The 20204-nt window shown below is 32.2% G+C and overlaps 1 protein-coding gene across 1 annotated transcript in view; it reads left to right on the forward strand.

Annotated features, from left to right (window-relative positions):
- The window catches only part of Clbn (Nuclear export mediator factor NEMF homolog Clbn), a 58587-nt gene extending 47630 nt beyond the window's left edge, over positions 1 to 10957 (forward strand). Inside the window, exons 4-5 of the mRNA XM_065514997.1 lie at positions 5430 to 6620; positions 10651 to 10957. Of these exons, the coding sequence (XP_065371069.1) occupies positions 5430 to 6620; positions 10651 to 10849 (1390 nt within the window). The 3' untranslated portion in view covers positions 10850 to 10957. The remainder of the gene's footprint in view (positions 1 to 5429; positions 6621 to 10650) is intronic.
- The last annotated feature ends 9247 nt before the right edge of the window (positions 10958 to 20204 follow it).

Genomic DNA, 20204 nt, shown 5'->3' on the forward strand with positions numbered 1-20204 from the left:
GAGCCATGGAATTCGTCACCAGCTGACCATCGAGTACACTCCACAGCAGAATGGAGTTTCGGAGAGAAAGAACAGAACTCTACTGGACATGACAAGGTGTATGCTAATTCAATCCGGTCAACCACCCACATTTTGGGCAGAAGCTGTTAATACCGCAAATTACGTAAGAAATCGTTGTCCATCTCAAAGTATAAATGGTAGAATCCCATATGAATTATGGATGAATAGGATCCCAGACGTCAAATATTTCCAGAAGTTCGGTTGTTCGGCATACATGCTTGACAAAACACCAGGTAAGGGAAAATTTGAACCTAAATCCATAAAGTGTATATTTATAGGATACTCTGAGGTATCCAAGGCGTATAGATTGTGGGACCCTCAAGCCAGGAAAATACGTCGAAGCCGTGACGTAGTATTTACGCCATCGACCAATTCGAACGAATTTGAGGAATTTATGTCAGATGACATTGAGTCGCACTTCATCGAAAGCCCACAGGAAAATTTAGAGCCACATAGCACTTCGAATCAACGGCCAGTGGAAAACAAAGATTCTGAAACAGTCATCGAAAATGGGAATGTCGAGAATAAAGGAAATGCTACCAAACAAAAGAATCGTGGTCGTCCTAAGAAGGTACTTACAGGAAAAAGAGGCAGACACAAAAAGGTACTAAATACAGTTGCAGAAGATACAACGGCAGATGACAGCACTGATGATTCAGAAGATTTTCTAGGCTTTAATGGTTCTGACGATGAAGAGTACCAATCAGCGAATCTGATTCAGCCTACCGATCCGAAAACCAGTACCGATGCACTCATTGGCCCGAAGCTGAAGAATGGCGTAATGCAATGCTAAGAGAATACAGCACTTTGTTAAAGAATCAAACTTGGAAAATAGTTGAAAGGCCAATGGGCAGGAAAATCGTCGAATCAAAATGGGCACTACGTACAAAATACAAAATTGATGGTTCAGTTGAGTGCAGAAAGGCCAGACTCGTCGCAAAGGGTTTCACTCAGCACCCTGGTATCGACTACAACGAAACTTTTGCACCAGTAGCCAGAATGAGCTCCATACGTTTCTTAATAGGTATTGCTGCACAATCCGGTTTGGAAATACATCAACTTGATTTTGTTGGAGCATATTTGAACGGTGTAATCGAAAAGGAAATTTATATGGAAATGCCCAACGACCTGGACAAAGTCCTGGACAACAACGAGGCATCAAAATACGATGGTAAAGTGTGTCTTCTCAAAAAGGCTATATATGGCCTCAAACAATCTGGTAGATTATGGTACGAGAAATTGGATACAAAGTTGAGAGAAATGGGTATGACACCATCACAATGCGACCCATGTATATATATGAACAAGGATGACAACAACATTACGTTAATCGCGATATATGTTGATGACCTTGTGGTGGCATCAAGCGATCCAAATATATTGAAGATGTTAAAGACGGAATTGGCAAAAGCTTTCGAAATGAAAGACTTAGGACCCATCAAGTTTTGCCTTGGAATCGAATTTAGTCAAGACCTTGAATCAGGAACAATTTCCATGTCACAGTCAAAATATGTTCAACACCTGCTGGAGAGATTCGGCATGTCAGATTGTAAACCCGTAAGCACACCGATGAACATTAGTGAGAAACTTTGTAAGGAAATGTGCCCGAAGGACGAGAACGAAATGCTCGAAGCAGAAAAATTGCCGTATCAAGGCTTGGTTGGATCTTTGATGTATTTAGCCGTTTCAACCAGACCCGATTTAATGTAAATTATGGAATAGCACACTGGACAGCCGCTAAAAGAGTCCTGCGTTATTTGAAATCAACACAAAACATTGGACTCGTTTATTCTTCTAGCAACAAGCCGGTAGAAGGATATGCCGATGCGGACTGGGGTTCCAACATAGATGACAGGAAATCGTATACAGGCTACGCTTTCACTTACGCAAATGGTGCCATCAGCTGGGAATCCAGAAAGCAGAAAACCGTAGCCGTTTCTAGTACGGAAGCTGAATACATGGCCCTTTCGGACTCTACAAAAGAGGCCATATACCTCAGACGATTTTCGAACGAAATACTTGGCAGCAACAATCCAGTTTGTATCTACAACGACAATCAAAGTGCAGGAAAGTTATGCCGTAACCCAATTTTCCACAATCGCACAAAGCATGTAGATATCCGTCACCACTTCATACGTGATTCCGTTGAAAAAGGCGAAGTCGAAGTGAAGTACATGAGTACAGATGATATGCCGGCTGACGTCTTAACTAAGGGACTGGTGGCTCCGAAGCACAATAAGTGCACCGATTCTCTTGGATTAAAATTATTGAATTTATGATTTATTTGAATATGAAGTCAGATTTGAGGGGAAGTGTTGAAAATCGCAATACGTTCTAAGACAAATCTGGCATCATCCTTATTTACGCCCTTTGGCAACTCTTGTATTAAAACCTCCATTTTTGAATTCATTCGTTAATAAAGCTTCTATTAAAAACGTTCGTTTTTCCTTTAACAAGTAAAATACATTAATAGAATTAACAGATTTTGCTGATTTTCAATACCAAACTCTTTTGATGAATTTGGTTGTGTATTTTTGATGTGGTTGAGTATTTTGGGCAGACAGACGGACGTAACAAAATGGATAGTTTATAGTTCGACGTTTTTAATATTGAATCTTCCAAAAAAAAAAGTAGATCAAACTACATACCAATAATAGATTTTTTATGTTTGTTTTTCATATTTTTCATATAAAAAATTACCAGAAATTTATTTATTTTTTATTTGGTTTTTTTTATATTTTTCATATGATTCATCTGTTTGACATTCTCAGTCTCTTGACAACTAACAAATATTGTGTTTGTTGTATTTGTTGCCGAGACGCTCTCACCTGATTAATACGCCTTGGAAACTACCAAGGCGAATTTACTTAACAGTTGGCGTTAACAGCACAGCTGATCTACTTTTTTTTCTTCGCCTTTGTGGTCGACTTGTCAAAAGTTGTATATAGGCGAATTTATTTTATGTCAAAAGTTATTTTGTTTACCTTTTCGATTTCAAAAAAAGTTAATTAAATTGTTTGAAATTTAGTTTTGTGTAATAAAATGAAATTAATAATTGCTGCCTATGCAAACAAAACAAAAACCGGGAAACGGTAGTTTCTTATGCGTTCCAGGTGATGCCCGCCGGCTTAAGTGGAGCAAAATTTGAAGTCTGGACTTCTTCCGACAAGCTCTAGTTTGCTCGGACCACTTTTCGTTTCGCAGACCTTAGGCACATCCTCTTTGGAGGTACATATGTTCTTGTTGGAGTTGTCCGCCTTGGAGTTATCTTGTTTTGCACCGCAAAACATTTTAAAAATATGTAAAGGCTTATTTACTTTTTTGTTTTTTAATAAATTTATTATTTTTTGTTAGTTTTCAAAAAATTTTTATTATTATTTTTGTTTTTTTTTCACAAATTTTTGCTTTTGACACATTTGCCCCCCAAGCAACAATAAAACACAATGTTGTTTTTGCAATGTTGTACTTGTTGTAATATCAACGCCACCTGTACAATAAATTCGCCTTGGAAACTACCTTCTATATTTTTATCATGGTATTATCCAAAGTAAATTAATAAAGTAGACTCAGTAGAACAGCTGACTATTTTTTATACTTTGGTCTAATCTGTCAATTCACTTGTGGTTGTTGTGGCGAAAAATACAACAAGCCCAAAAGCAAAAACAACAACAGTCAACTTTGACAGCTCAGACCTTAAACCAAAAACAAAATTGCTTGTGGTTTTTGTAAATGTTGTATTTGTTGTAGTACTGTCGCTACTTTATTAATTTACTTTGGTATTATCTATGTAAATACATATTGCATTCAATTTTTAACTAATTTTTCATTTTAATTAAAAACTATGTTCACTTCCGATGAATCCTTCGTATACGTGTGTGATTGATATTTTCTACACACCTATCAATTATCATTAAAAAAAATAAAATTTAAATAAACATGCGTTTGAGAACAAAAAAAAAACGTCAAATTTAAAAATAATATTTCAGAAAAATGGAAAACTTCATATTATGCTGGGTATACACGATACTATTTTTCGTACTAATCGTAGTATGAGTTGAAGTACGATTTTGTGATAGACGTTACTACAAATCGTACTATTTCCTTTGAAAAAAATGACAAGTAATAAAAATATCACAAAAATCAAAAATTTTTGATTTTCATACTTCGTTAGTACGACAACATGATACACGTTACTAATTTCATACTTATACGATTTATCGTACGACTTATCGTAACGTGTATACCTAGCATTATAGTTCGTTTGAACAACTGTCAGCAGTATGAGTTCATTTCAAAATCAATACTATTTTGATTTTTCATACTGCATTGTCTGTATGACGCATACATAAACACAATTTTCAAATTTACATGAGCTGTATGTGTCTATGGGCCCCTTAATGCCGTATATGCAGTGTAAATTTTTATTTAGAAATTTCGGAATACAACCCAGCAGTTTGAAAAGTGTCAATTGGAAACATCACACTAGCTATATTGCTAGTTGTACAACAAACTCTCTGTGGCTGCTAAAGTGCTTGTTAAATAGTTATCATTTGCATATTCGCCTTAAGTTTTTGAACATAAATTCAAGAAAAATTAAATCCACTAAAATATACCTCTTCGATGGCCACATGCAATGCTGAATGTGGCCGTTAGTATTTTGTATTTTGGCACTCACTGATGATGCAGAAAATACAAAAATTGATAGTTGACCCAAATGTTCTTCTTAATAACAAATAGAGTGTGGTACAAATAAGAGCTCTCTTGCTTAGTGATTAGCGCATTTGACTATAAAATTAGGGGTTTTGTGTTCAACCCCGCTCTCAGAAAAATTTATTTTTTCTTCTTTTTCTCAAATGTTGGAGTATTTGTACTATTTAATAGTGAAGTGTTATGCAGAGTGTGCCAATCGGCCACCTGCAATGACAATCTCGTGTTAAATTCACCAGTCAATAACGTTGCGAGTGGGTTGAAAATTCACTAGTGGTAGTTCTCAGTGGATAATTAATTCGACGTAGCGGAACTAGTTCAATGAACTGCAGGGAAAATTTTATTGAGGATAAAGCTAAAAGAGTGAAACTTCAACATTCTTGAAAGATCAGAAAAATATGTCAAAACATGTTTACGTAGATCAGTTTCATGCTAAAAAAATACACATTTTAAGCTGCATTATCCAAAATTTTGAAGAAAAACTCCAAAAATAGAGTATGTAATGGAAATATAAAAACATAGTAATAAGGGTTTATCGTTCTTACAAAACGTAGTTGAAATTCGGACACCAAAATGTATGTTCCGCTGTGAAATAGTTATGTAATTTTAAACACTAGTTATTTTATGTCTAATGTGCAATCTTAATTTTTTATCGTTTGTAGATATATGCGTTCAACAGATATTTATGTGCATGCCGAGATTCAGGGTGCTTCGAGTGTAGTTGTTCGAAACCCAATTGGCGGCGATGTTCCTCCAAAAACTCTGTTAGAAGCAGGTACCATGGCTATTTCATACAGTGTTGCTTGGGATGCAAAAGTTGTTACAAATGCTTACTGGGTACGCAGTGACCAAGTAAGCAAAACTGCGCCCACAGGCGAATACTTAGGTACAGGTAGCTTTATGATTCGCGGCAAGAAGAACTTTCTGCCTTCCTGCCATTTGATTATGGGTCTTAGCTTACTATTTAAGCTGGAAGACAGTTTTATTGAAAAACATCGCGGAGAGCGGAAAATACGTAGTTTCGAAGAAGAACAAGAACATGCCGAAAATAAATTGAAAACTATGTGTTTGGCGGTCGAAAATCTTGATGATATTGCAGAAGTAGAAGTTGAACTAGATGAGGACAACAACGATAATGAAGACGAGGATAATGAATGTAACGAAACAAAGAAAGAACCTGGAAAGTCGGACATACAGCTAGTTACAGAATTTCCAGATACACAGGTGAAAGTTGAACACGATACAGGGAGGATATCTATTAAAAATAAACTGATAGCATCCAATGATGACTCAGCACAAACTGAGCGTGATGAAAAAATATCGTCGCATGTAGAACAGGAGGAGTCAACTATTATTCCAGCTGCTCCGCCTCGAAAAAAGCAACAACAAAATTCTAAGAAACGCAAGGAGGAAAAGGATCGTAAATCAAAAAGGGAACTGGATCAGAAACTACAAAAACAGCAGTCAATGGATGATTGCCAAAGCAAAAATAGTTCTCAGGCTGTAAAGCGTGGACAGAAGGGAAAACTGAAAAAGATTAAAGCCAAATACAAGGATCAGGATGAAGAAGAACGTCAACTGCGTATGCAAATACTGAAATCTGCTGGCAAAATCAATGAAATTGTAACGGACCCGAAGGCAGATGACGAATCTTCAGTCAATAAAAATAATAAACCTAAACGTCCGAATGAGCTGAAACAAATACATCAAGGAGATGTGGAGGATTTGGATGATGTTCCCACCGGTGCTGATGTAGAAATGATCGACTCCCTAACTGGTCAACCATTCGAAGATGATGAATTGTTATTTGTTATACCAGTAGTTGCGCCTTATCAAGCTCTTCAAAATTACAAGTTCGTATTGTTAAACATCTATGTTCATCATATACCATTTCACCAACAGCGTTTTTTTGGTATTTTGCAACTTTTAAAGAAGAATATACACACATTTTTTCGGAATGGTTTCAATTCCGTAGTTTTTTCCGATCGATTACGTTTTCGATTCTTCAGATTCCGTGTAATTTATTATTTCCAAAAAATATTTAATAATTCTGTATTTCTCATTTTAATTTGACATCGTTTTTTTATATTAAAACAAAGGTACAGAAATTTATTAAAAATTTTAGAAAAACAAATAATTACAAACAAATATCAATTCAAATGAAAACTGAAAGTGGTTTCATTCCGAAAGAAATGTTCGTTTCACTTTTTTTGAAGAAGCGTTGTTAATTAAACTTTCGATCGGAATGGAATTCTTTCAGATTTTATGAAGATCAATACGTGTAATCAATTGGTGTAATTCATGACAACAATATAAGGCACACTCAGTAGAAAATAAATTCTCAATTATACAATTATTATAACGTCAAACAAAAGAAAATATAAAAAAAAATTAAAAAAATCAAAATCAAAGTTTGACGTAATAGGCATAGAATAATATATCCATAGAAGCGTTACTGAGAGGGAAAAAACCTAAGTCTGTTGTCAAAAACCTAAGTCGTGAGAATGTATTAGTACAAAGTTTTGAGATTGTGTTGGTGCCTTTTTAATTTTCACCAGACACACTGAGTTGTATAAAAATGTTAAAATTTAAATTTATGTAAATTTTCTTCTATTTTCAATACCAAAAATTGAAACTCTGTTCAATAAATTAAATTCCACCACAAATAAAATTAAGTGTCAAAAATTAATAAAAAATATTTTTTTTCGTTTGAGCAAAATTAACGTGTTTCGGAAATAAAATGTGCTGTAAATTGTTAAAAAAAATCATAAAATAGTGTATAGAAGTGTAATAAAATGGTTCGGTCTGTATTTAGTCGGAAAATCAAAGGTAAAATTTCACGTTAATTTTGCTCAAATGAAAAAATAATTTTTTATAAATTTTTGACACTTAATTTTATTTGTGGTAGAATTTAATTTATAGAACAGAGTTTCAATTTTTGGTATTGAAAATAGAAGAAAATTTTAATAAATTAATATTTAAACATTTTTATAGAACTCTGTGTGTCTGGTGAAAATTAAAAAGGCACCAATACAACCTCAAAACTATTTACTAATACATTCTCTCGACTTAGGTTTTTGACAACAGACTTAGGTTTTTTCCCTCTCAGTAACGCTTCTATGGATATATTATTCTATGGTAATAGGGCTAAATATTGAAAACTCTCTCAAGTGAATCTACCTTCTAGAATTATTGTATCATGGTGTAATTCAAATAATTCTGGAGAAACCAGTTAATTCACTTCTAAATGATGATATTCATCCTACTAAGAAAAAATATCCGCATTAGAAATTAATATTGTACTTTGGGACACTTCAATTCAAACCTCACACCAAAGAATAATAACAAGAAGTGAAACGCTGTCAAAAAAAACCTAAGTCGGTTGTCATAAAAAACCTAACTCTATGCATGTATTGGTAACATTTTGTTTATATGTATTAGTTTTCAAACCACTTTCACCACACTCCTCAAACACACATAGTTGTAAAAAAGCGACCTTAAAAATTATAACAAAATTGTACTACAATTAAATTTAAAAAATTCAAACAATTCTCAAATTATTTAATGTATAATTGAACTGGAAAGATTATATAATTTTATATATTTTAAAATAATTTGAAAATATATAAAATTGTTTGAATTTTTAAATTTAATTGTAATAAAATTTTGTTATAATTTTTAAGGTCGCTTTTTTACAACTCTGTGTGTTTGAGGAGTGTGGTGAAAGTGGTTTGAAAACCAATACATATAAATAAAATGATAGCAATACATTCTTATAGTTAGATTTTTTTTTACAACCGACTTAGGTTTTTTTGACAGCGTTTCACTTCTTGTTATTATTCTTTGATGGCAACCAAAATACAACCTATAAATAAATTTCAAAATGGTGGTGATTTGAAAATATGTACGTAAATATATGTATGTTTAATATTTCAAATTATTTTGTCAAAAAATTAAATATTAATTTCTGTAAAACAAAATTTGTGTTAAAAATTTAAAATGCTAAATATTTTTAAACAGACAAAAATTCAATTTCTGCTGGAAAAACATTCGGCAGACATATTTATGCAGAGTTGGGGGTAGTGCACTAAATTTGCAGTTTCCACTAAAAGTTAGTGATAGTGCAAAATTTTTCACTATCACTAATAGCTATTTAGTGGTGAGTTGAAAAATAACAGCCTCACTAAGTTGTAGTGGTACAAGAAAGTTTTTCACTAAAATGAATTTAGTGATAGTGAAAAACCTTTTTTTTACAGCAAATTTTTTTTCTCCACTAACAGGATAGTGGAAAAATATAATCATTTACTAATGTTAATGGAACTCAAATACATATTATATTGAATTATTTTATACTTTTTTATTTTTATTATTTATTAAATTAATTAATACTAATATTAAAGTAGTAACAAAATTAAAAAAACAAAAGGAAATAGTAATACAAAAAAATAAGGAATAATGATGATTATATCAATATAAGAAATTAAATTAAATACATATTGGTACATAAAAACCTTAGCAATTATTTGCCTTCAACAAAACTAATTTTTCAAAATTAGAGTCACTTAATTTATTTATGCGATGAGCGTCTACCGTTCCACTAAAAGAAAAGAGTCGCTCTATTTTTATTATACAATAAAAAATAATAAAATGGATATATTTTGACTATACATATTTTCAATTTGTTTGGAATATTTCTATAAACACTATTTTTTGAGATTTTGGTGCATATAATCAACATTGTTCACGCGAAAAATTCCCCTTGTTGTGAAATTTTTAGATGGAATTTTGTAAAAAATAAACAGCTGTTACGAACAAAATTAACTATTGTGAATTAAAAGTTCATGGGAATATCACGATAGCAATTTTCCCTTCGAGGGAAATGGATATTTCATGAGAACAAAATTTTACATGTTATTGCCGATAGCGGTCAATATAATTAAAGCATTCATGTAGTGACTGTTAAATATTTGCACTATTTTATTGTAGTGCAAAATTTTCATTACCACTATTTTTTTTAGTGGTAGTTAAAATATTTTTCCCTACCACTATAGTGATGAAAAATAGTGGAAAATCAAAATGTCACTATAGCGGCATTTAGTGGAAACCTTAGTGCACTATATATTTAATGCACTACCCCCAACTCTGGTAGATGGTCTCTCACACTCATTACTTATATAGACTGTGCTATTTTTTCTCGCTCTGTAAATCACGACCAAATAAAATGGTTTTAAACATCAAAATAACCATACGGTTCGATATAACTTATTTGACACCTATCATTAGTTGCATACCTGTATAATCTGTGGTATGAATATTAAGGTAGGGTCACACATATCAAATATTTGACGAAAACGACGTAACCACTAAATAAAATATATTTTAATTCTTTTTATTACTGTCAAAAACTTCTTTTACTTAAGACAATTCAAAACAAATATTTAGTTTTATTTGATGCTGTTTGATCTTACAAAACACTTGTAAGAGTAAACACGGCAAACAAATTTGTGTTAAAAAAAGGGGTTACGCATTTTTGAGTAAATATTTGCCATGTGTGACCGTACCTTTAGAGTGATCCGTACATACATACGAATTTTTAATTAGCATTGAAATGTCATTGGCATTAGTTGCGAACAATGTCACCTCTGTATATTTTGTTCAGCAACTGATTTGATTTGGCAAATGTTGAAATAAAATAAATAAACGTTGTGAATTCTTATAAGTTTACAAAATGAAACAAAATTATATTTTTAAAGACGTGAAGTTTCTCCCTTAAACAAATAATTTTGGAAAAAATCTATTTTTTTTAAGATTTGCAAAACCCCAAAAAGGTTCTTGGCTCCAATATATGTAAATATTTATTAATTTATTTCTTATGTATTACAGATTTAAAGTAAAGCTTACTCCTGGTACTGGAAAGAGAGGACGTGCAGCAAAAACAGCTCTAACTATGTTTTCTAAGGACAAAATGTGCACTCCAAGAGAAAGGGACCTTTTAAAGAGTATTCGAGATGAGGCCCTAGCCCGTAACATACCTGGAAAAGTAAAATTGTCCGCCCCACAGTTACAAAAGTTTAAGAAATAATGTAATTTAGTAAATAACCGTCGGAATTGAAATGGCCTTTCATAACGTGTACTAAAGTGCGTTTATTTTTAAATAATTGATAAACCTTTAATAAATCCTTTATGAAAATTCTTACCCTCTTCTGATATCATTTGATATCACTTGAAAGTTTCAAGTTGAAACTCTGCTGTTATTGTTGCTGTAGTTTTATCAAAAAATATTTAACATTTCCGTGTTTCAATTATAACGTAATTTTAGATTTCCATTAATTTTTTCAGAAAACTAAAAAGAGAAATGATTTACCATTCTATAAAACTAAATTGAAAATTTAACATCTGTATTTTTTTTTTGTGTAAATCGGTCCAAAATAAATATTATAATAGAAAATAAATGTTAGACAAAATACTATACATTCTGGAATTATGTCTCTACATACAGTGGTCGACATACTGTGAGCGTCAAAAGAAACTGTACACCTTAAAATATTATATTTACAACTTTATTTTCCTAATATATTTTATAATTTTATTAAACATTTTATATTTTTTATTTAATACATTTCTTTCTTTCTCATTTTACTATAAAAGAATAACAAAATTCTAACAAAAAATATACAACAAAAACAAAAAAATCTTCATATTTCTAGCGTCAAAAGTAATTGTACATTACCTCTGTTTTAAAATAATAATGTTATTTTAATAAAAATTAGGATTTAGTTTGATTGCAATTTGATTTTATTACAGTTTGCAGTCTTCGAGGCATCGATTCCACTAGATTTTTAGTTACTTGGGGGAAATTTTTTGACATTCCTCCATTATTACCGATTTGAGAGAATCCTTGCTGGTAATTTCCCTTTTTCTTATTTTACGGTCCAGGTGATCCTACAAATGCTCGATGGGGTGATTGGGGAGGATGTTCCAACTGTTTTAGAATATGGTAAAGCAGTCATTCCTTTACTATTTTGGCAGTATGCTTGGGATCGTTGTCTTGCTGACAGACTCGAGTTCGATCCAAGCCCAAATTTTCGACTCCCTGTGCCAATTTATCATTTAAAATGTTGAGGTAAACTATTTTATTGTTAGTGTTTTCTATAAAAACCAAATTTCCTACACCATTGCACTATAGTTCAAAGTATCACTTTTTCCGTGCGAAATTCAAATTTCGAAGTTATTATTATTTTTTTTGTAGTCAACCTGTTACTAAAACTCCAATGCAATCAAATTCGCAATTGGTTTTTGGAAAATACAAAATACTGTTTGACAGTACGCCTACAAAGTCAAAGTTTCGATACATTTTTAAAAATTTGTGAAGAGTATCAATATTATATTGTAACTTTTAACCGTTAAAGCTAGGTACTCTGTTCAAAATTTCGTGCGAAATGCTGTCAAACTACATATAAAATATTTGGAATGAAATATATGCGAAATAATTTCGCAAAAGTTGTACTCTGTTTTTATTGTAGAAAACATGTGAAATACATCTGGCAACCTTATTTTTCCACACGAAATAACATACGCAGCACTTCTTTCGCACGAAATTAAAAGCAACAGCGAGCTGTCAAGCTGCATATACAATTTTTCGCATGAAAAAACCATGATTTTTCGCAAATATGAACAGAGTACTAGCACAAAGTATACAGAGGCGTCAAATTTGACAGTTCAAAAACACTAAAATCAGCTTTTTTGAAATTGTTTCGATAGAAAGAGAAAACAAATTTGCGGTTTAGTACAGACAGTGCGTTAAAACAAACAACTATATAAATAAGCTCAAAACCAAACCAGTTGAAATTGTTTCGAGCGAAAGAGACAAATATATTTGTTTTTGCCGTGTCGCCTCTGTATACTTTGTGGTACTAGGCTTAATTGTGGAAAGTGTGTGAATAATTTAAATAATGTTTAAAATGGAAAACAACGAGACGTCTAAGTACTTAATTTTTCTCCTAATTATTTGGAAACTATTTCCCTTTATATTAAAAATTAAAATTTTTAAACATAACCTTAAAGTATTTCTTTTGATTACAAAACTTTAACTTGAAATAAAAAGAAATAAATATATTAAAATGTTGTGAATTTATTTCACTTTATCTTATACTGCGCATTTTTGCGCTTTCTGAGTAATTTAATTTTTTCTAGGTTACTGTGCTATAAAAAAAATTAACTTTTTGAAATTTGGCTAAAAGAACGCCCAAAAGACACAAAGTATGATGCAATTATTAAATATATTGTGAAGAAAATTAGTGCTCCTGTTATATCTAAGGGCTGTAAGAAATTATTGGATGAAAAAGTCCGCCATTTTGTCTACAATTACTTAAAAGTAAAATGTCAAAAATGCAGAAGAAAGGAAGATAATTTTCGAAATGAAAACACTATATGGCTTAATGGTGATATGTGCTTTCAGATTTGTATCTTTGGTTACCAATGACATCCACAGTACACAAGATGATAAAAAACACAGACGAAGAAATAGGATCGTTTTAAAAATTGAACATACCCGAGGTGTCCTAATATGGGGACACTTGGCCCCATATTTAAACTCGTCAACGCTTCTTCTTTGCGCATGTCAAATTTTATTCAAATCTAACTAAGGATTTAGAAATTACAGATATATTTCCTTTTTTTCTATACCACTGTGCGAAGTTTTATCTGATATTATTATTTTGAATCAAATGTGTTTACAAAATGAATTACTGATTCAACTAATTTGACTGAAAACTAAGAAATTTTTTCTAATCAAAGCAATGAATTTAATTTATTTTTCTCCTGATGTGTCAATAGTCGACAAAGGGTTATTTTTTTCTTAAATTTGTTGAAAATATAAGTATTTCTACCTATGATCCAATTTTGGTATCAAACAGTAGAATACTTTAATAGTTATTAATTTCGCACGGAAAAAGTGATACTTGAACTATAGTGCATTGGCTGTCATACATCCCCACACCATGACCGAACCACCACCATGATTCACTGTAGACATTACATTTTGCTGGTGCAAATTAAGAAGAAAACCGTATACATCGGTTATCAGTAAATGTCGACGTCGAGAGTTTGCTAAAAAGTTGAAAAATTACACTAATATATTCTGAAACAATGTGCTATCTAGCGACGAGAGCAAATTTGAAATTTTTGGTAAAAAAATGCTGTTAAAATTTGGAGAAAGAAAAACTCTGAATTTGCCTTTCAAAATGTAATGTCCACAGTAAAGCATAATGGTGGTTAGGTGGTTAGGACGCTAGAAATATGAAGATTTTTTTGTTTTGAGAAAGAAAGAAATGTATGAAATAACAAATATAAAATGTTTAATAAAATTATAAAATATATTAGGAAAATAAAGTTGTAAATATAATAGCTTAAGGTGTACAGTTTCTTTTGACCACAATTTTTGCACACTTTATGAGAGAAAACCCGGTAAATAAAAAAAATGCAGTTTTGTTTGAAATCTATTTTTATTGGTATGCACGAAAAAAAAAAAATTTTGTTGCAATGTAAACTTGCAAAATTATTCATAAAAAACAATAAAAACAAACATTCACCCCTATCGTGAAAAACATGTGAAATTTATGTTCCCATGAAATATCCATTTCCCTCGAAGGGAAAATTGCTATCGTGATATTCCCCTAAACTTTTCATACACAATAGTTGATTTTGTTCGTAGCAGCTGTTTATTGTTTACAAAATTTCATCTAAAATTTTCACAACATGGGGAATTTTTTCACGTGAACAAAATTTATGAACGAAAAGTGGGAAATGGGAACATATTTCATGTGAAATATTGATTCGCGATAGGGGTGATTGACAAAAGTCTACATACGACCACAGCATGTCCTGTTTTTTTTTGAATAATAACAAATAAGCAATGCAATTAAGTCTACAGTTCAAAAAATATTCAGTTACTTTGAAAACACTGATACAGTTAAAAACAAGCTTCAAGCAAAAACAATCTTCATTTTAAAAGAAGTCAACAAAAACCCAAAAGTAAATTTTTTTTTTCATAATTTATTTATTGTATCTTCATTATTTAATGAACTAACAATAAGTGGTTCAAATCTTATATCTAATAATTATTATTTAATTAGTCCAGCCAGTGCCGGACAAAACAATTTTGTATTCATGGTTGTTTTGGTTAAATTGGCATTCTTCCTTCTAGATTAGGTCTGCTGTGTCCCTCCTTCTTAATCGAGTGTGGCCACGGTTATCTAATATGTTGCGGGCCAGCGGGTTTGGGTGAACTTCAATTTTTTTTAAAATATTTTTGTATATTTTTCGAGATTTCAGTTTTTACAATGGGCACGTTTAGATCTTTGTGTATATTCGCGTTTTTGATATACCAGGGGGCAACTGTGATCATTCTTAGAAACTTGTTTTGGCGTCTTTGGATCTTTTCTACATTTGACGCTGAGGCCGTGCAACATAACTGTATGCCATAACACCATATCGGTTTTATGATCATGTTATAAAGTAGAAGTTTACAATCTAAACTAAGCGTGGAGTTTCTGCCAATAAGCCAATTAATTTGAATTGATTTCAATTTCATTTGAGTCAACTTTGCATCTATATGACTTTTCCATGTAAGGCGACGATCGAGATGTATTCCGAGGTATTTCACTTCCGATTGTTGAATTATTGTTTGGTTATTGATATGAATAGGGGGGCATGATTCTCTACGCAATGTAAATGTTATGTGTGTGCATTTTTGCTCGTTGACTTTAATTTTTCATTGTTTTAACCATTTTTCTAATTCAAATATGTGGTTTTGTAAGTAACGAGACGCTTGTTGAGGGTTTTCATGAATGTTTAGAATAGCAGTATCATCAGCAAATGTTGATGTATGAGTGCGATTGTTAGTTGGCATATCAGACGTATATATCAAATATAAAAAAGGTCCCAGGATACTGCCTTGGGGGACTCCAGCTTCAATGGGTTGTGCAGTACTTAAAAAGTTTCCCTCTTTAACCTTAAAAGTTCGACCAGTTAAATAGCTTTCCAATATACATAACATAAGCGTGTTTGCGGGTAAATTTTGAATCAGTTTGTATATTAATCCAGCATGCCATACCTTATCAAACGCTTGAGAGATGTCGATGAAAAGTGCGGAACAGTATTTCTTTTCTTCAAACGCTTTTCTCACCATATTTACAAGTCTATGGGTTTGTTCGATAGTACTGTGTTTTCTTCTAAATCCAAATTGATGATTCGGAATACAATTGTTTTTAGTTAACATCGGGTACAACTTGTTCATAAGTATCTTCTCAAATAGCTTTGATATATTAGACAATAGGCTGATGGGTCTGTATGATTCTACTTTTGTGTGATCTTTTCCCGGCTTGGGTATCATGGTAACCAGTGAAACCTTCCATTCTGGAGGATAATATTCCAAGTCGTAATATAGCATTAAAAATAAAAAGAATTATTTTTATTGCTATCCGGTAAATATGTATTATAAAATTGGCCGAAGAACTCGCAACAAGATCAGAAGTTATTGTTTATCCACGAACAATTCAAAGAACCTTAAATAATAATGGTAATTAAATCAGAAATCATTGTAAATTAGCGAACGGATCGTAAACTTCGTTTGGAGTTCGCCCAAAAGCACTTTGAAAAGCACATTTTGGAACAAAATTTGAGAGCACCGGTTGATATTTTAACTCTGGGTTAAAATTGGATTTTTCAGCAAGATAACGATGCGAAACATACGTCTCAAATTGTCAAAGATTGGCTACTCTACCATGCCCACGACAATTGTACATACCAGCTCAAAGCCCGGACTTAAATGTTATTGAGTACGTGTGGGAAATTCTACAACGGAAGATCCATAAACATCTTATTACTTGTGAACCAATGTCAAAGGAGAAGCTTCCAGAAGAATGTAAAAGTATAAAGTCCGCAGAACTGGAAAATTTTGTTACTTCGATGCCCAGACTCTTGTTGTTGTAACAGTTCGACTGTGACCGATTGTTCTTTCCTGAAATTATAAGAGTAAATATTTTTAATTATTTGTGTTGATGTCAGTAGGTGGTAGTGGGAGCTGGAGAAACTGCGCCACCTCAGTTGGTCTTAACCACAGGTCTATGGGGCGAAAATTTGTAGGCCTGGTGGGACAATTAAATAAGTGCATTGTATTGTGATGACTTTGATGACAGGCGGGGCAACGGTTTAAAGTGCCAGGAACGATACGTTCTCGGTAGCAGTTGAGGAAACTGCACCAACCGGCTCTTAATTTTGCTAATATAGTTCTTGTATGCCTTGGTAATTGTCTCTCTCAATCCGATATCACAGGGTGTTCGTTTAGGACTCTGTTGTATCTGTAGCCATTAATGGCTTCAGTAACCGCTGCACAGTGGTATGAGAAAAAAAAGAGAGAAATAAATCTAACTTCTAAACTCTTACTTCGATTTAAATGAAATTTCACATGCTCAAAGGGGAAGTGTTGTCGAGTTTAAGTTTTGAATCTGGGCCTCATGAGCCCACCAAGAGCTGGGCCAAGGGTCCCCAAAGTAGGATACCTCGGGTATGGTCAATTTTAAAAATTATACTATTTCTTCGTTTGTGTTCTGTTTTCAAAAAAATTACATATATAGAGTCTTCTCATTGAGCACTACATAAAACTACATCAATTATCTCTTATAGCTTAGGAGATATCCGCATTTGAAAATTAAATTTTCAACATTTTTACCCACCTTACTCCAGTTTTTTGATGACAGCGGTTCCAAATATTTACCGATTTTCTCCATTTTTCTTTTATAGGATTAACAACAGATGTATATATCAAATAAAGGAATTGTTTAAAAACCATGACTGAGTCCAAAGTTACATGCATTTGAATTAAAAAAAATTAAAAAAGGCGATTTTTCGCTATTTTTTTGAGAAAAAAGTACTTTTATTCTTTTTCAGTTATCTAAAAAATTTCTAAGAGGATGTATAATGAATTTATACTTTTTGAAAAGCTAAATTAACGTCAAATATTTTAAATGAAAAAAAATTATAATTTTTGATACCCAGGGGACCAAATCCATTCAAAAAACGCCTATTTTTTATGTAAAATTCAACTTTATGGCAAAAATTCTCAAATCGTATAGTCGATATCAAAATATAGTAACCCATTTTAGATGGCCCAATATGTTCTTAAGTATTTTGTAAAGGGTTCCGATAACCCCGCCCCTGGTGTGGATACGAAAATATCCCATTGGAATTTTTCAATACTTTTTTGGGAATTGCGGGATTCGTGATTACAAATTTCAAAATTTGTTTCTATTTTTCCATTTTCAATAAAAAAATCTATATAAGTGTAAAATTTCATTAAAAAATATTCATAAATAAAAATGTTATTATAATTTAAAAAATTTGTATCTATGCAAAAACTCAATAAAAAGCATTTTTTGTCATATTTTTCAAAAAAGTATTCCATGCATTTTTTAATTGTCAAAAGTTATATACATTATTGAAAAGTAGACAAAATCATCTATCCATTGATATATAACATGTCTACCTTATGTTTTTTACGTGGCAAATTAATTAAGGAAAACTTAAAAAACCTTTGAGCATGTGAAATTTCATTCAAATTGAAGTAAGGGTTTAGAAGTTACAGATTTAGTTCCCTTTTTTTTTGTTTTTTCAGGAAGCTTGGCAAGATATATGTTGAAGAGCATCGGTGATAGTACTCCTCCTTGTGGTGTAGCATAAACCATATGTCAATTATACCGACAGAATATTGAAATGCAAAAGAAATAATATCATATTACAGAAACGATAAAACAGTACTTTGTGTGTTGTATTGATCGTTACTTCATTTCTATGTGATTCTTGCGTTCAATGTTCTGTCCAACTGCTACATTCTCCACTTTAGGTTAAAATGCAATGTAAGCAATAATGTAAGTAGGCGTTAACCGCCATTTGACAAAAATTTAACCACAAAATATAAAAAATACAGTGAGCGTCAAAAGTGAGTAAACACCAAAAATTATTTGATTTTTTTTAAGATAATAAAAATCCTAAAATCTATCCATCGATTAAAATTTAAAAGTTACGATTTGATGGAGATTGAGTTGAATAATAGAATCGGTTCTGAAAAAAGAAGATTTAAGTCGGAATATAATGATTTTTATGATCTTAAAAAAATCAAAGAATTCACTGGTGTTTACTCACTTTTGACGCTCACTGTATGTATGTATATAAAAAAAAGTAATATAATAATAATAATAAATAAATTTTAAGAAATAGAAATTAATTAGTTCTAATTAAGTGAAAAAAAAAAATAATTTTTTTAAGGTCCTTTGAAATAGAGTAGAAAGGATATTATTATTACAGATTAGACAGAGTATAGATGGAGTGGCAAGATATAGTGAACAAGGTTAGATTAATTAGAGAAGAATTTGACCGATCATATAAGTGTCTAAATGTCGACAGACCAACTAAGGAAGAAACAGTAGACAAACATTTTAACATTCTTTTGCATTGTTTGGAGGAAATTAGAATAGTACTAAACGTAAATTATGAACGATTAACAACTGCACATAAAACTGCAGCAGAGGCATTTTTTCATGATATCAAGAATAGAATAACAACATTAGCAGCCAAAAAGAAAATTTAAATTGAACTTCCAGACACTATACATGAAAAGATAAAAATAGAAACTATATTTTCAAATAAAGATTTCAAAAAACATTCCAAAATGACCCAAACAGTAGTAGAGTTTCTTAATACAGCTTCAAATCTTATTAATGACTTTGATGGAAAGTCTGAAAACCTACGTTCTTTCATTGATTCATTGCACGCCCATTTTTATCTTGCGGTATTTTGATTTCTGGCCTCTGAACTCGACAAACGCATGTCTTCCACATATATAGTTGGCTATCCAGCGTTTGACATCATTTGGGAGTGTGGAGTTCACGATGTCATTAATCAGCATCGAGTGATCGACCGTATCGAATGCCTTGGATAAATACAGTGCGGCGTTGACACGGTCGTTGCTGATTGAGGCCATTGGCGATCTGGGAGGTTATCTGAGTTAGAGCCGTTGTTGTGCTATGCGCTTCCCTGAATCCATGTTGATGTGTGGCGAGCGTGAAATGCTCTTTCAGGGTGGGTAATAGTAGGGATTCTAAAATCTTTGCTATTGGTGACAATAAGGAGATGGGGCGGTATGATTCTCCTAAGGTAGCTGATTTTTCAGATTTTAGAATTGGGATAACTCGAGCCACTTTCCAGATATCTGGAATTACCAAATGGTGAATCGAGAGATTCAGAAGGTGGGTGATTTATTTCAGACCTACTATACCGAGCTTCTTTAGCATTATCATTGAGATAACATCCAGACCTAGAGCTTTGGAAGGTTTCGATTTGGAGATAATGAACTCGACTTCACGGGAGGTGAAGGAGCATGG

This window comes from Calliphora vicina, chromosome 1 (genome assembly GCF_958450345.1).
Source record: "Calliphora vicina chromosome 1, idCalVici1.1, whole genome shotgun sequence".
NCBI lineage: Eukaryota > Metazoa > Arthropoda > Insecta > Diptera > Calliphoridae > Calliphora > Calliphora vicina.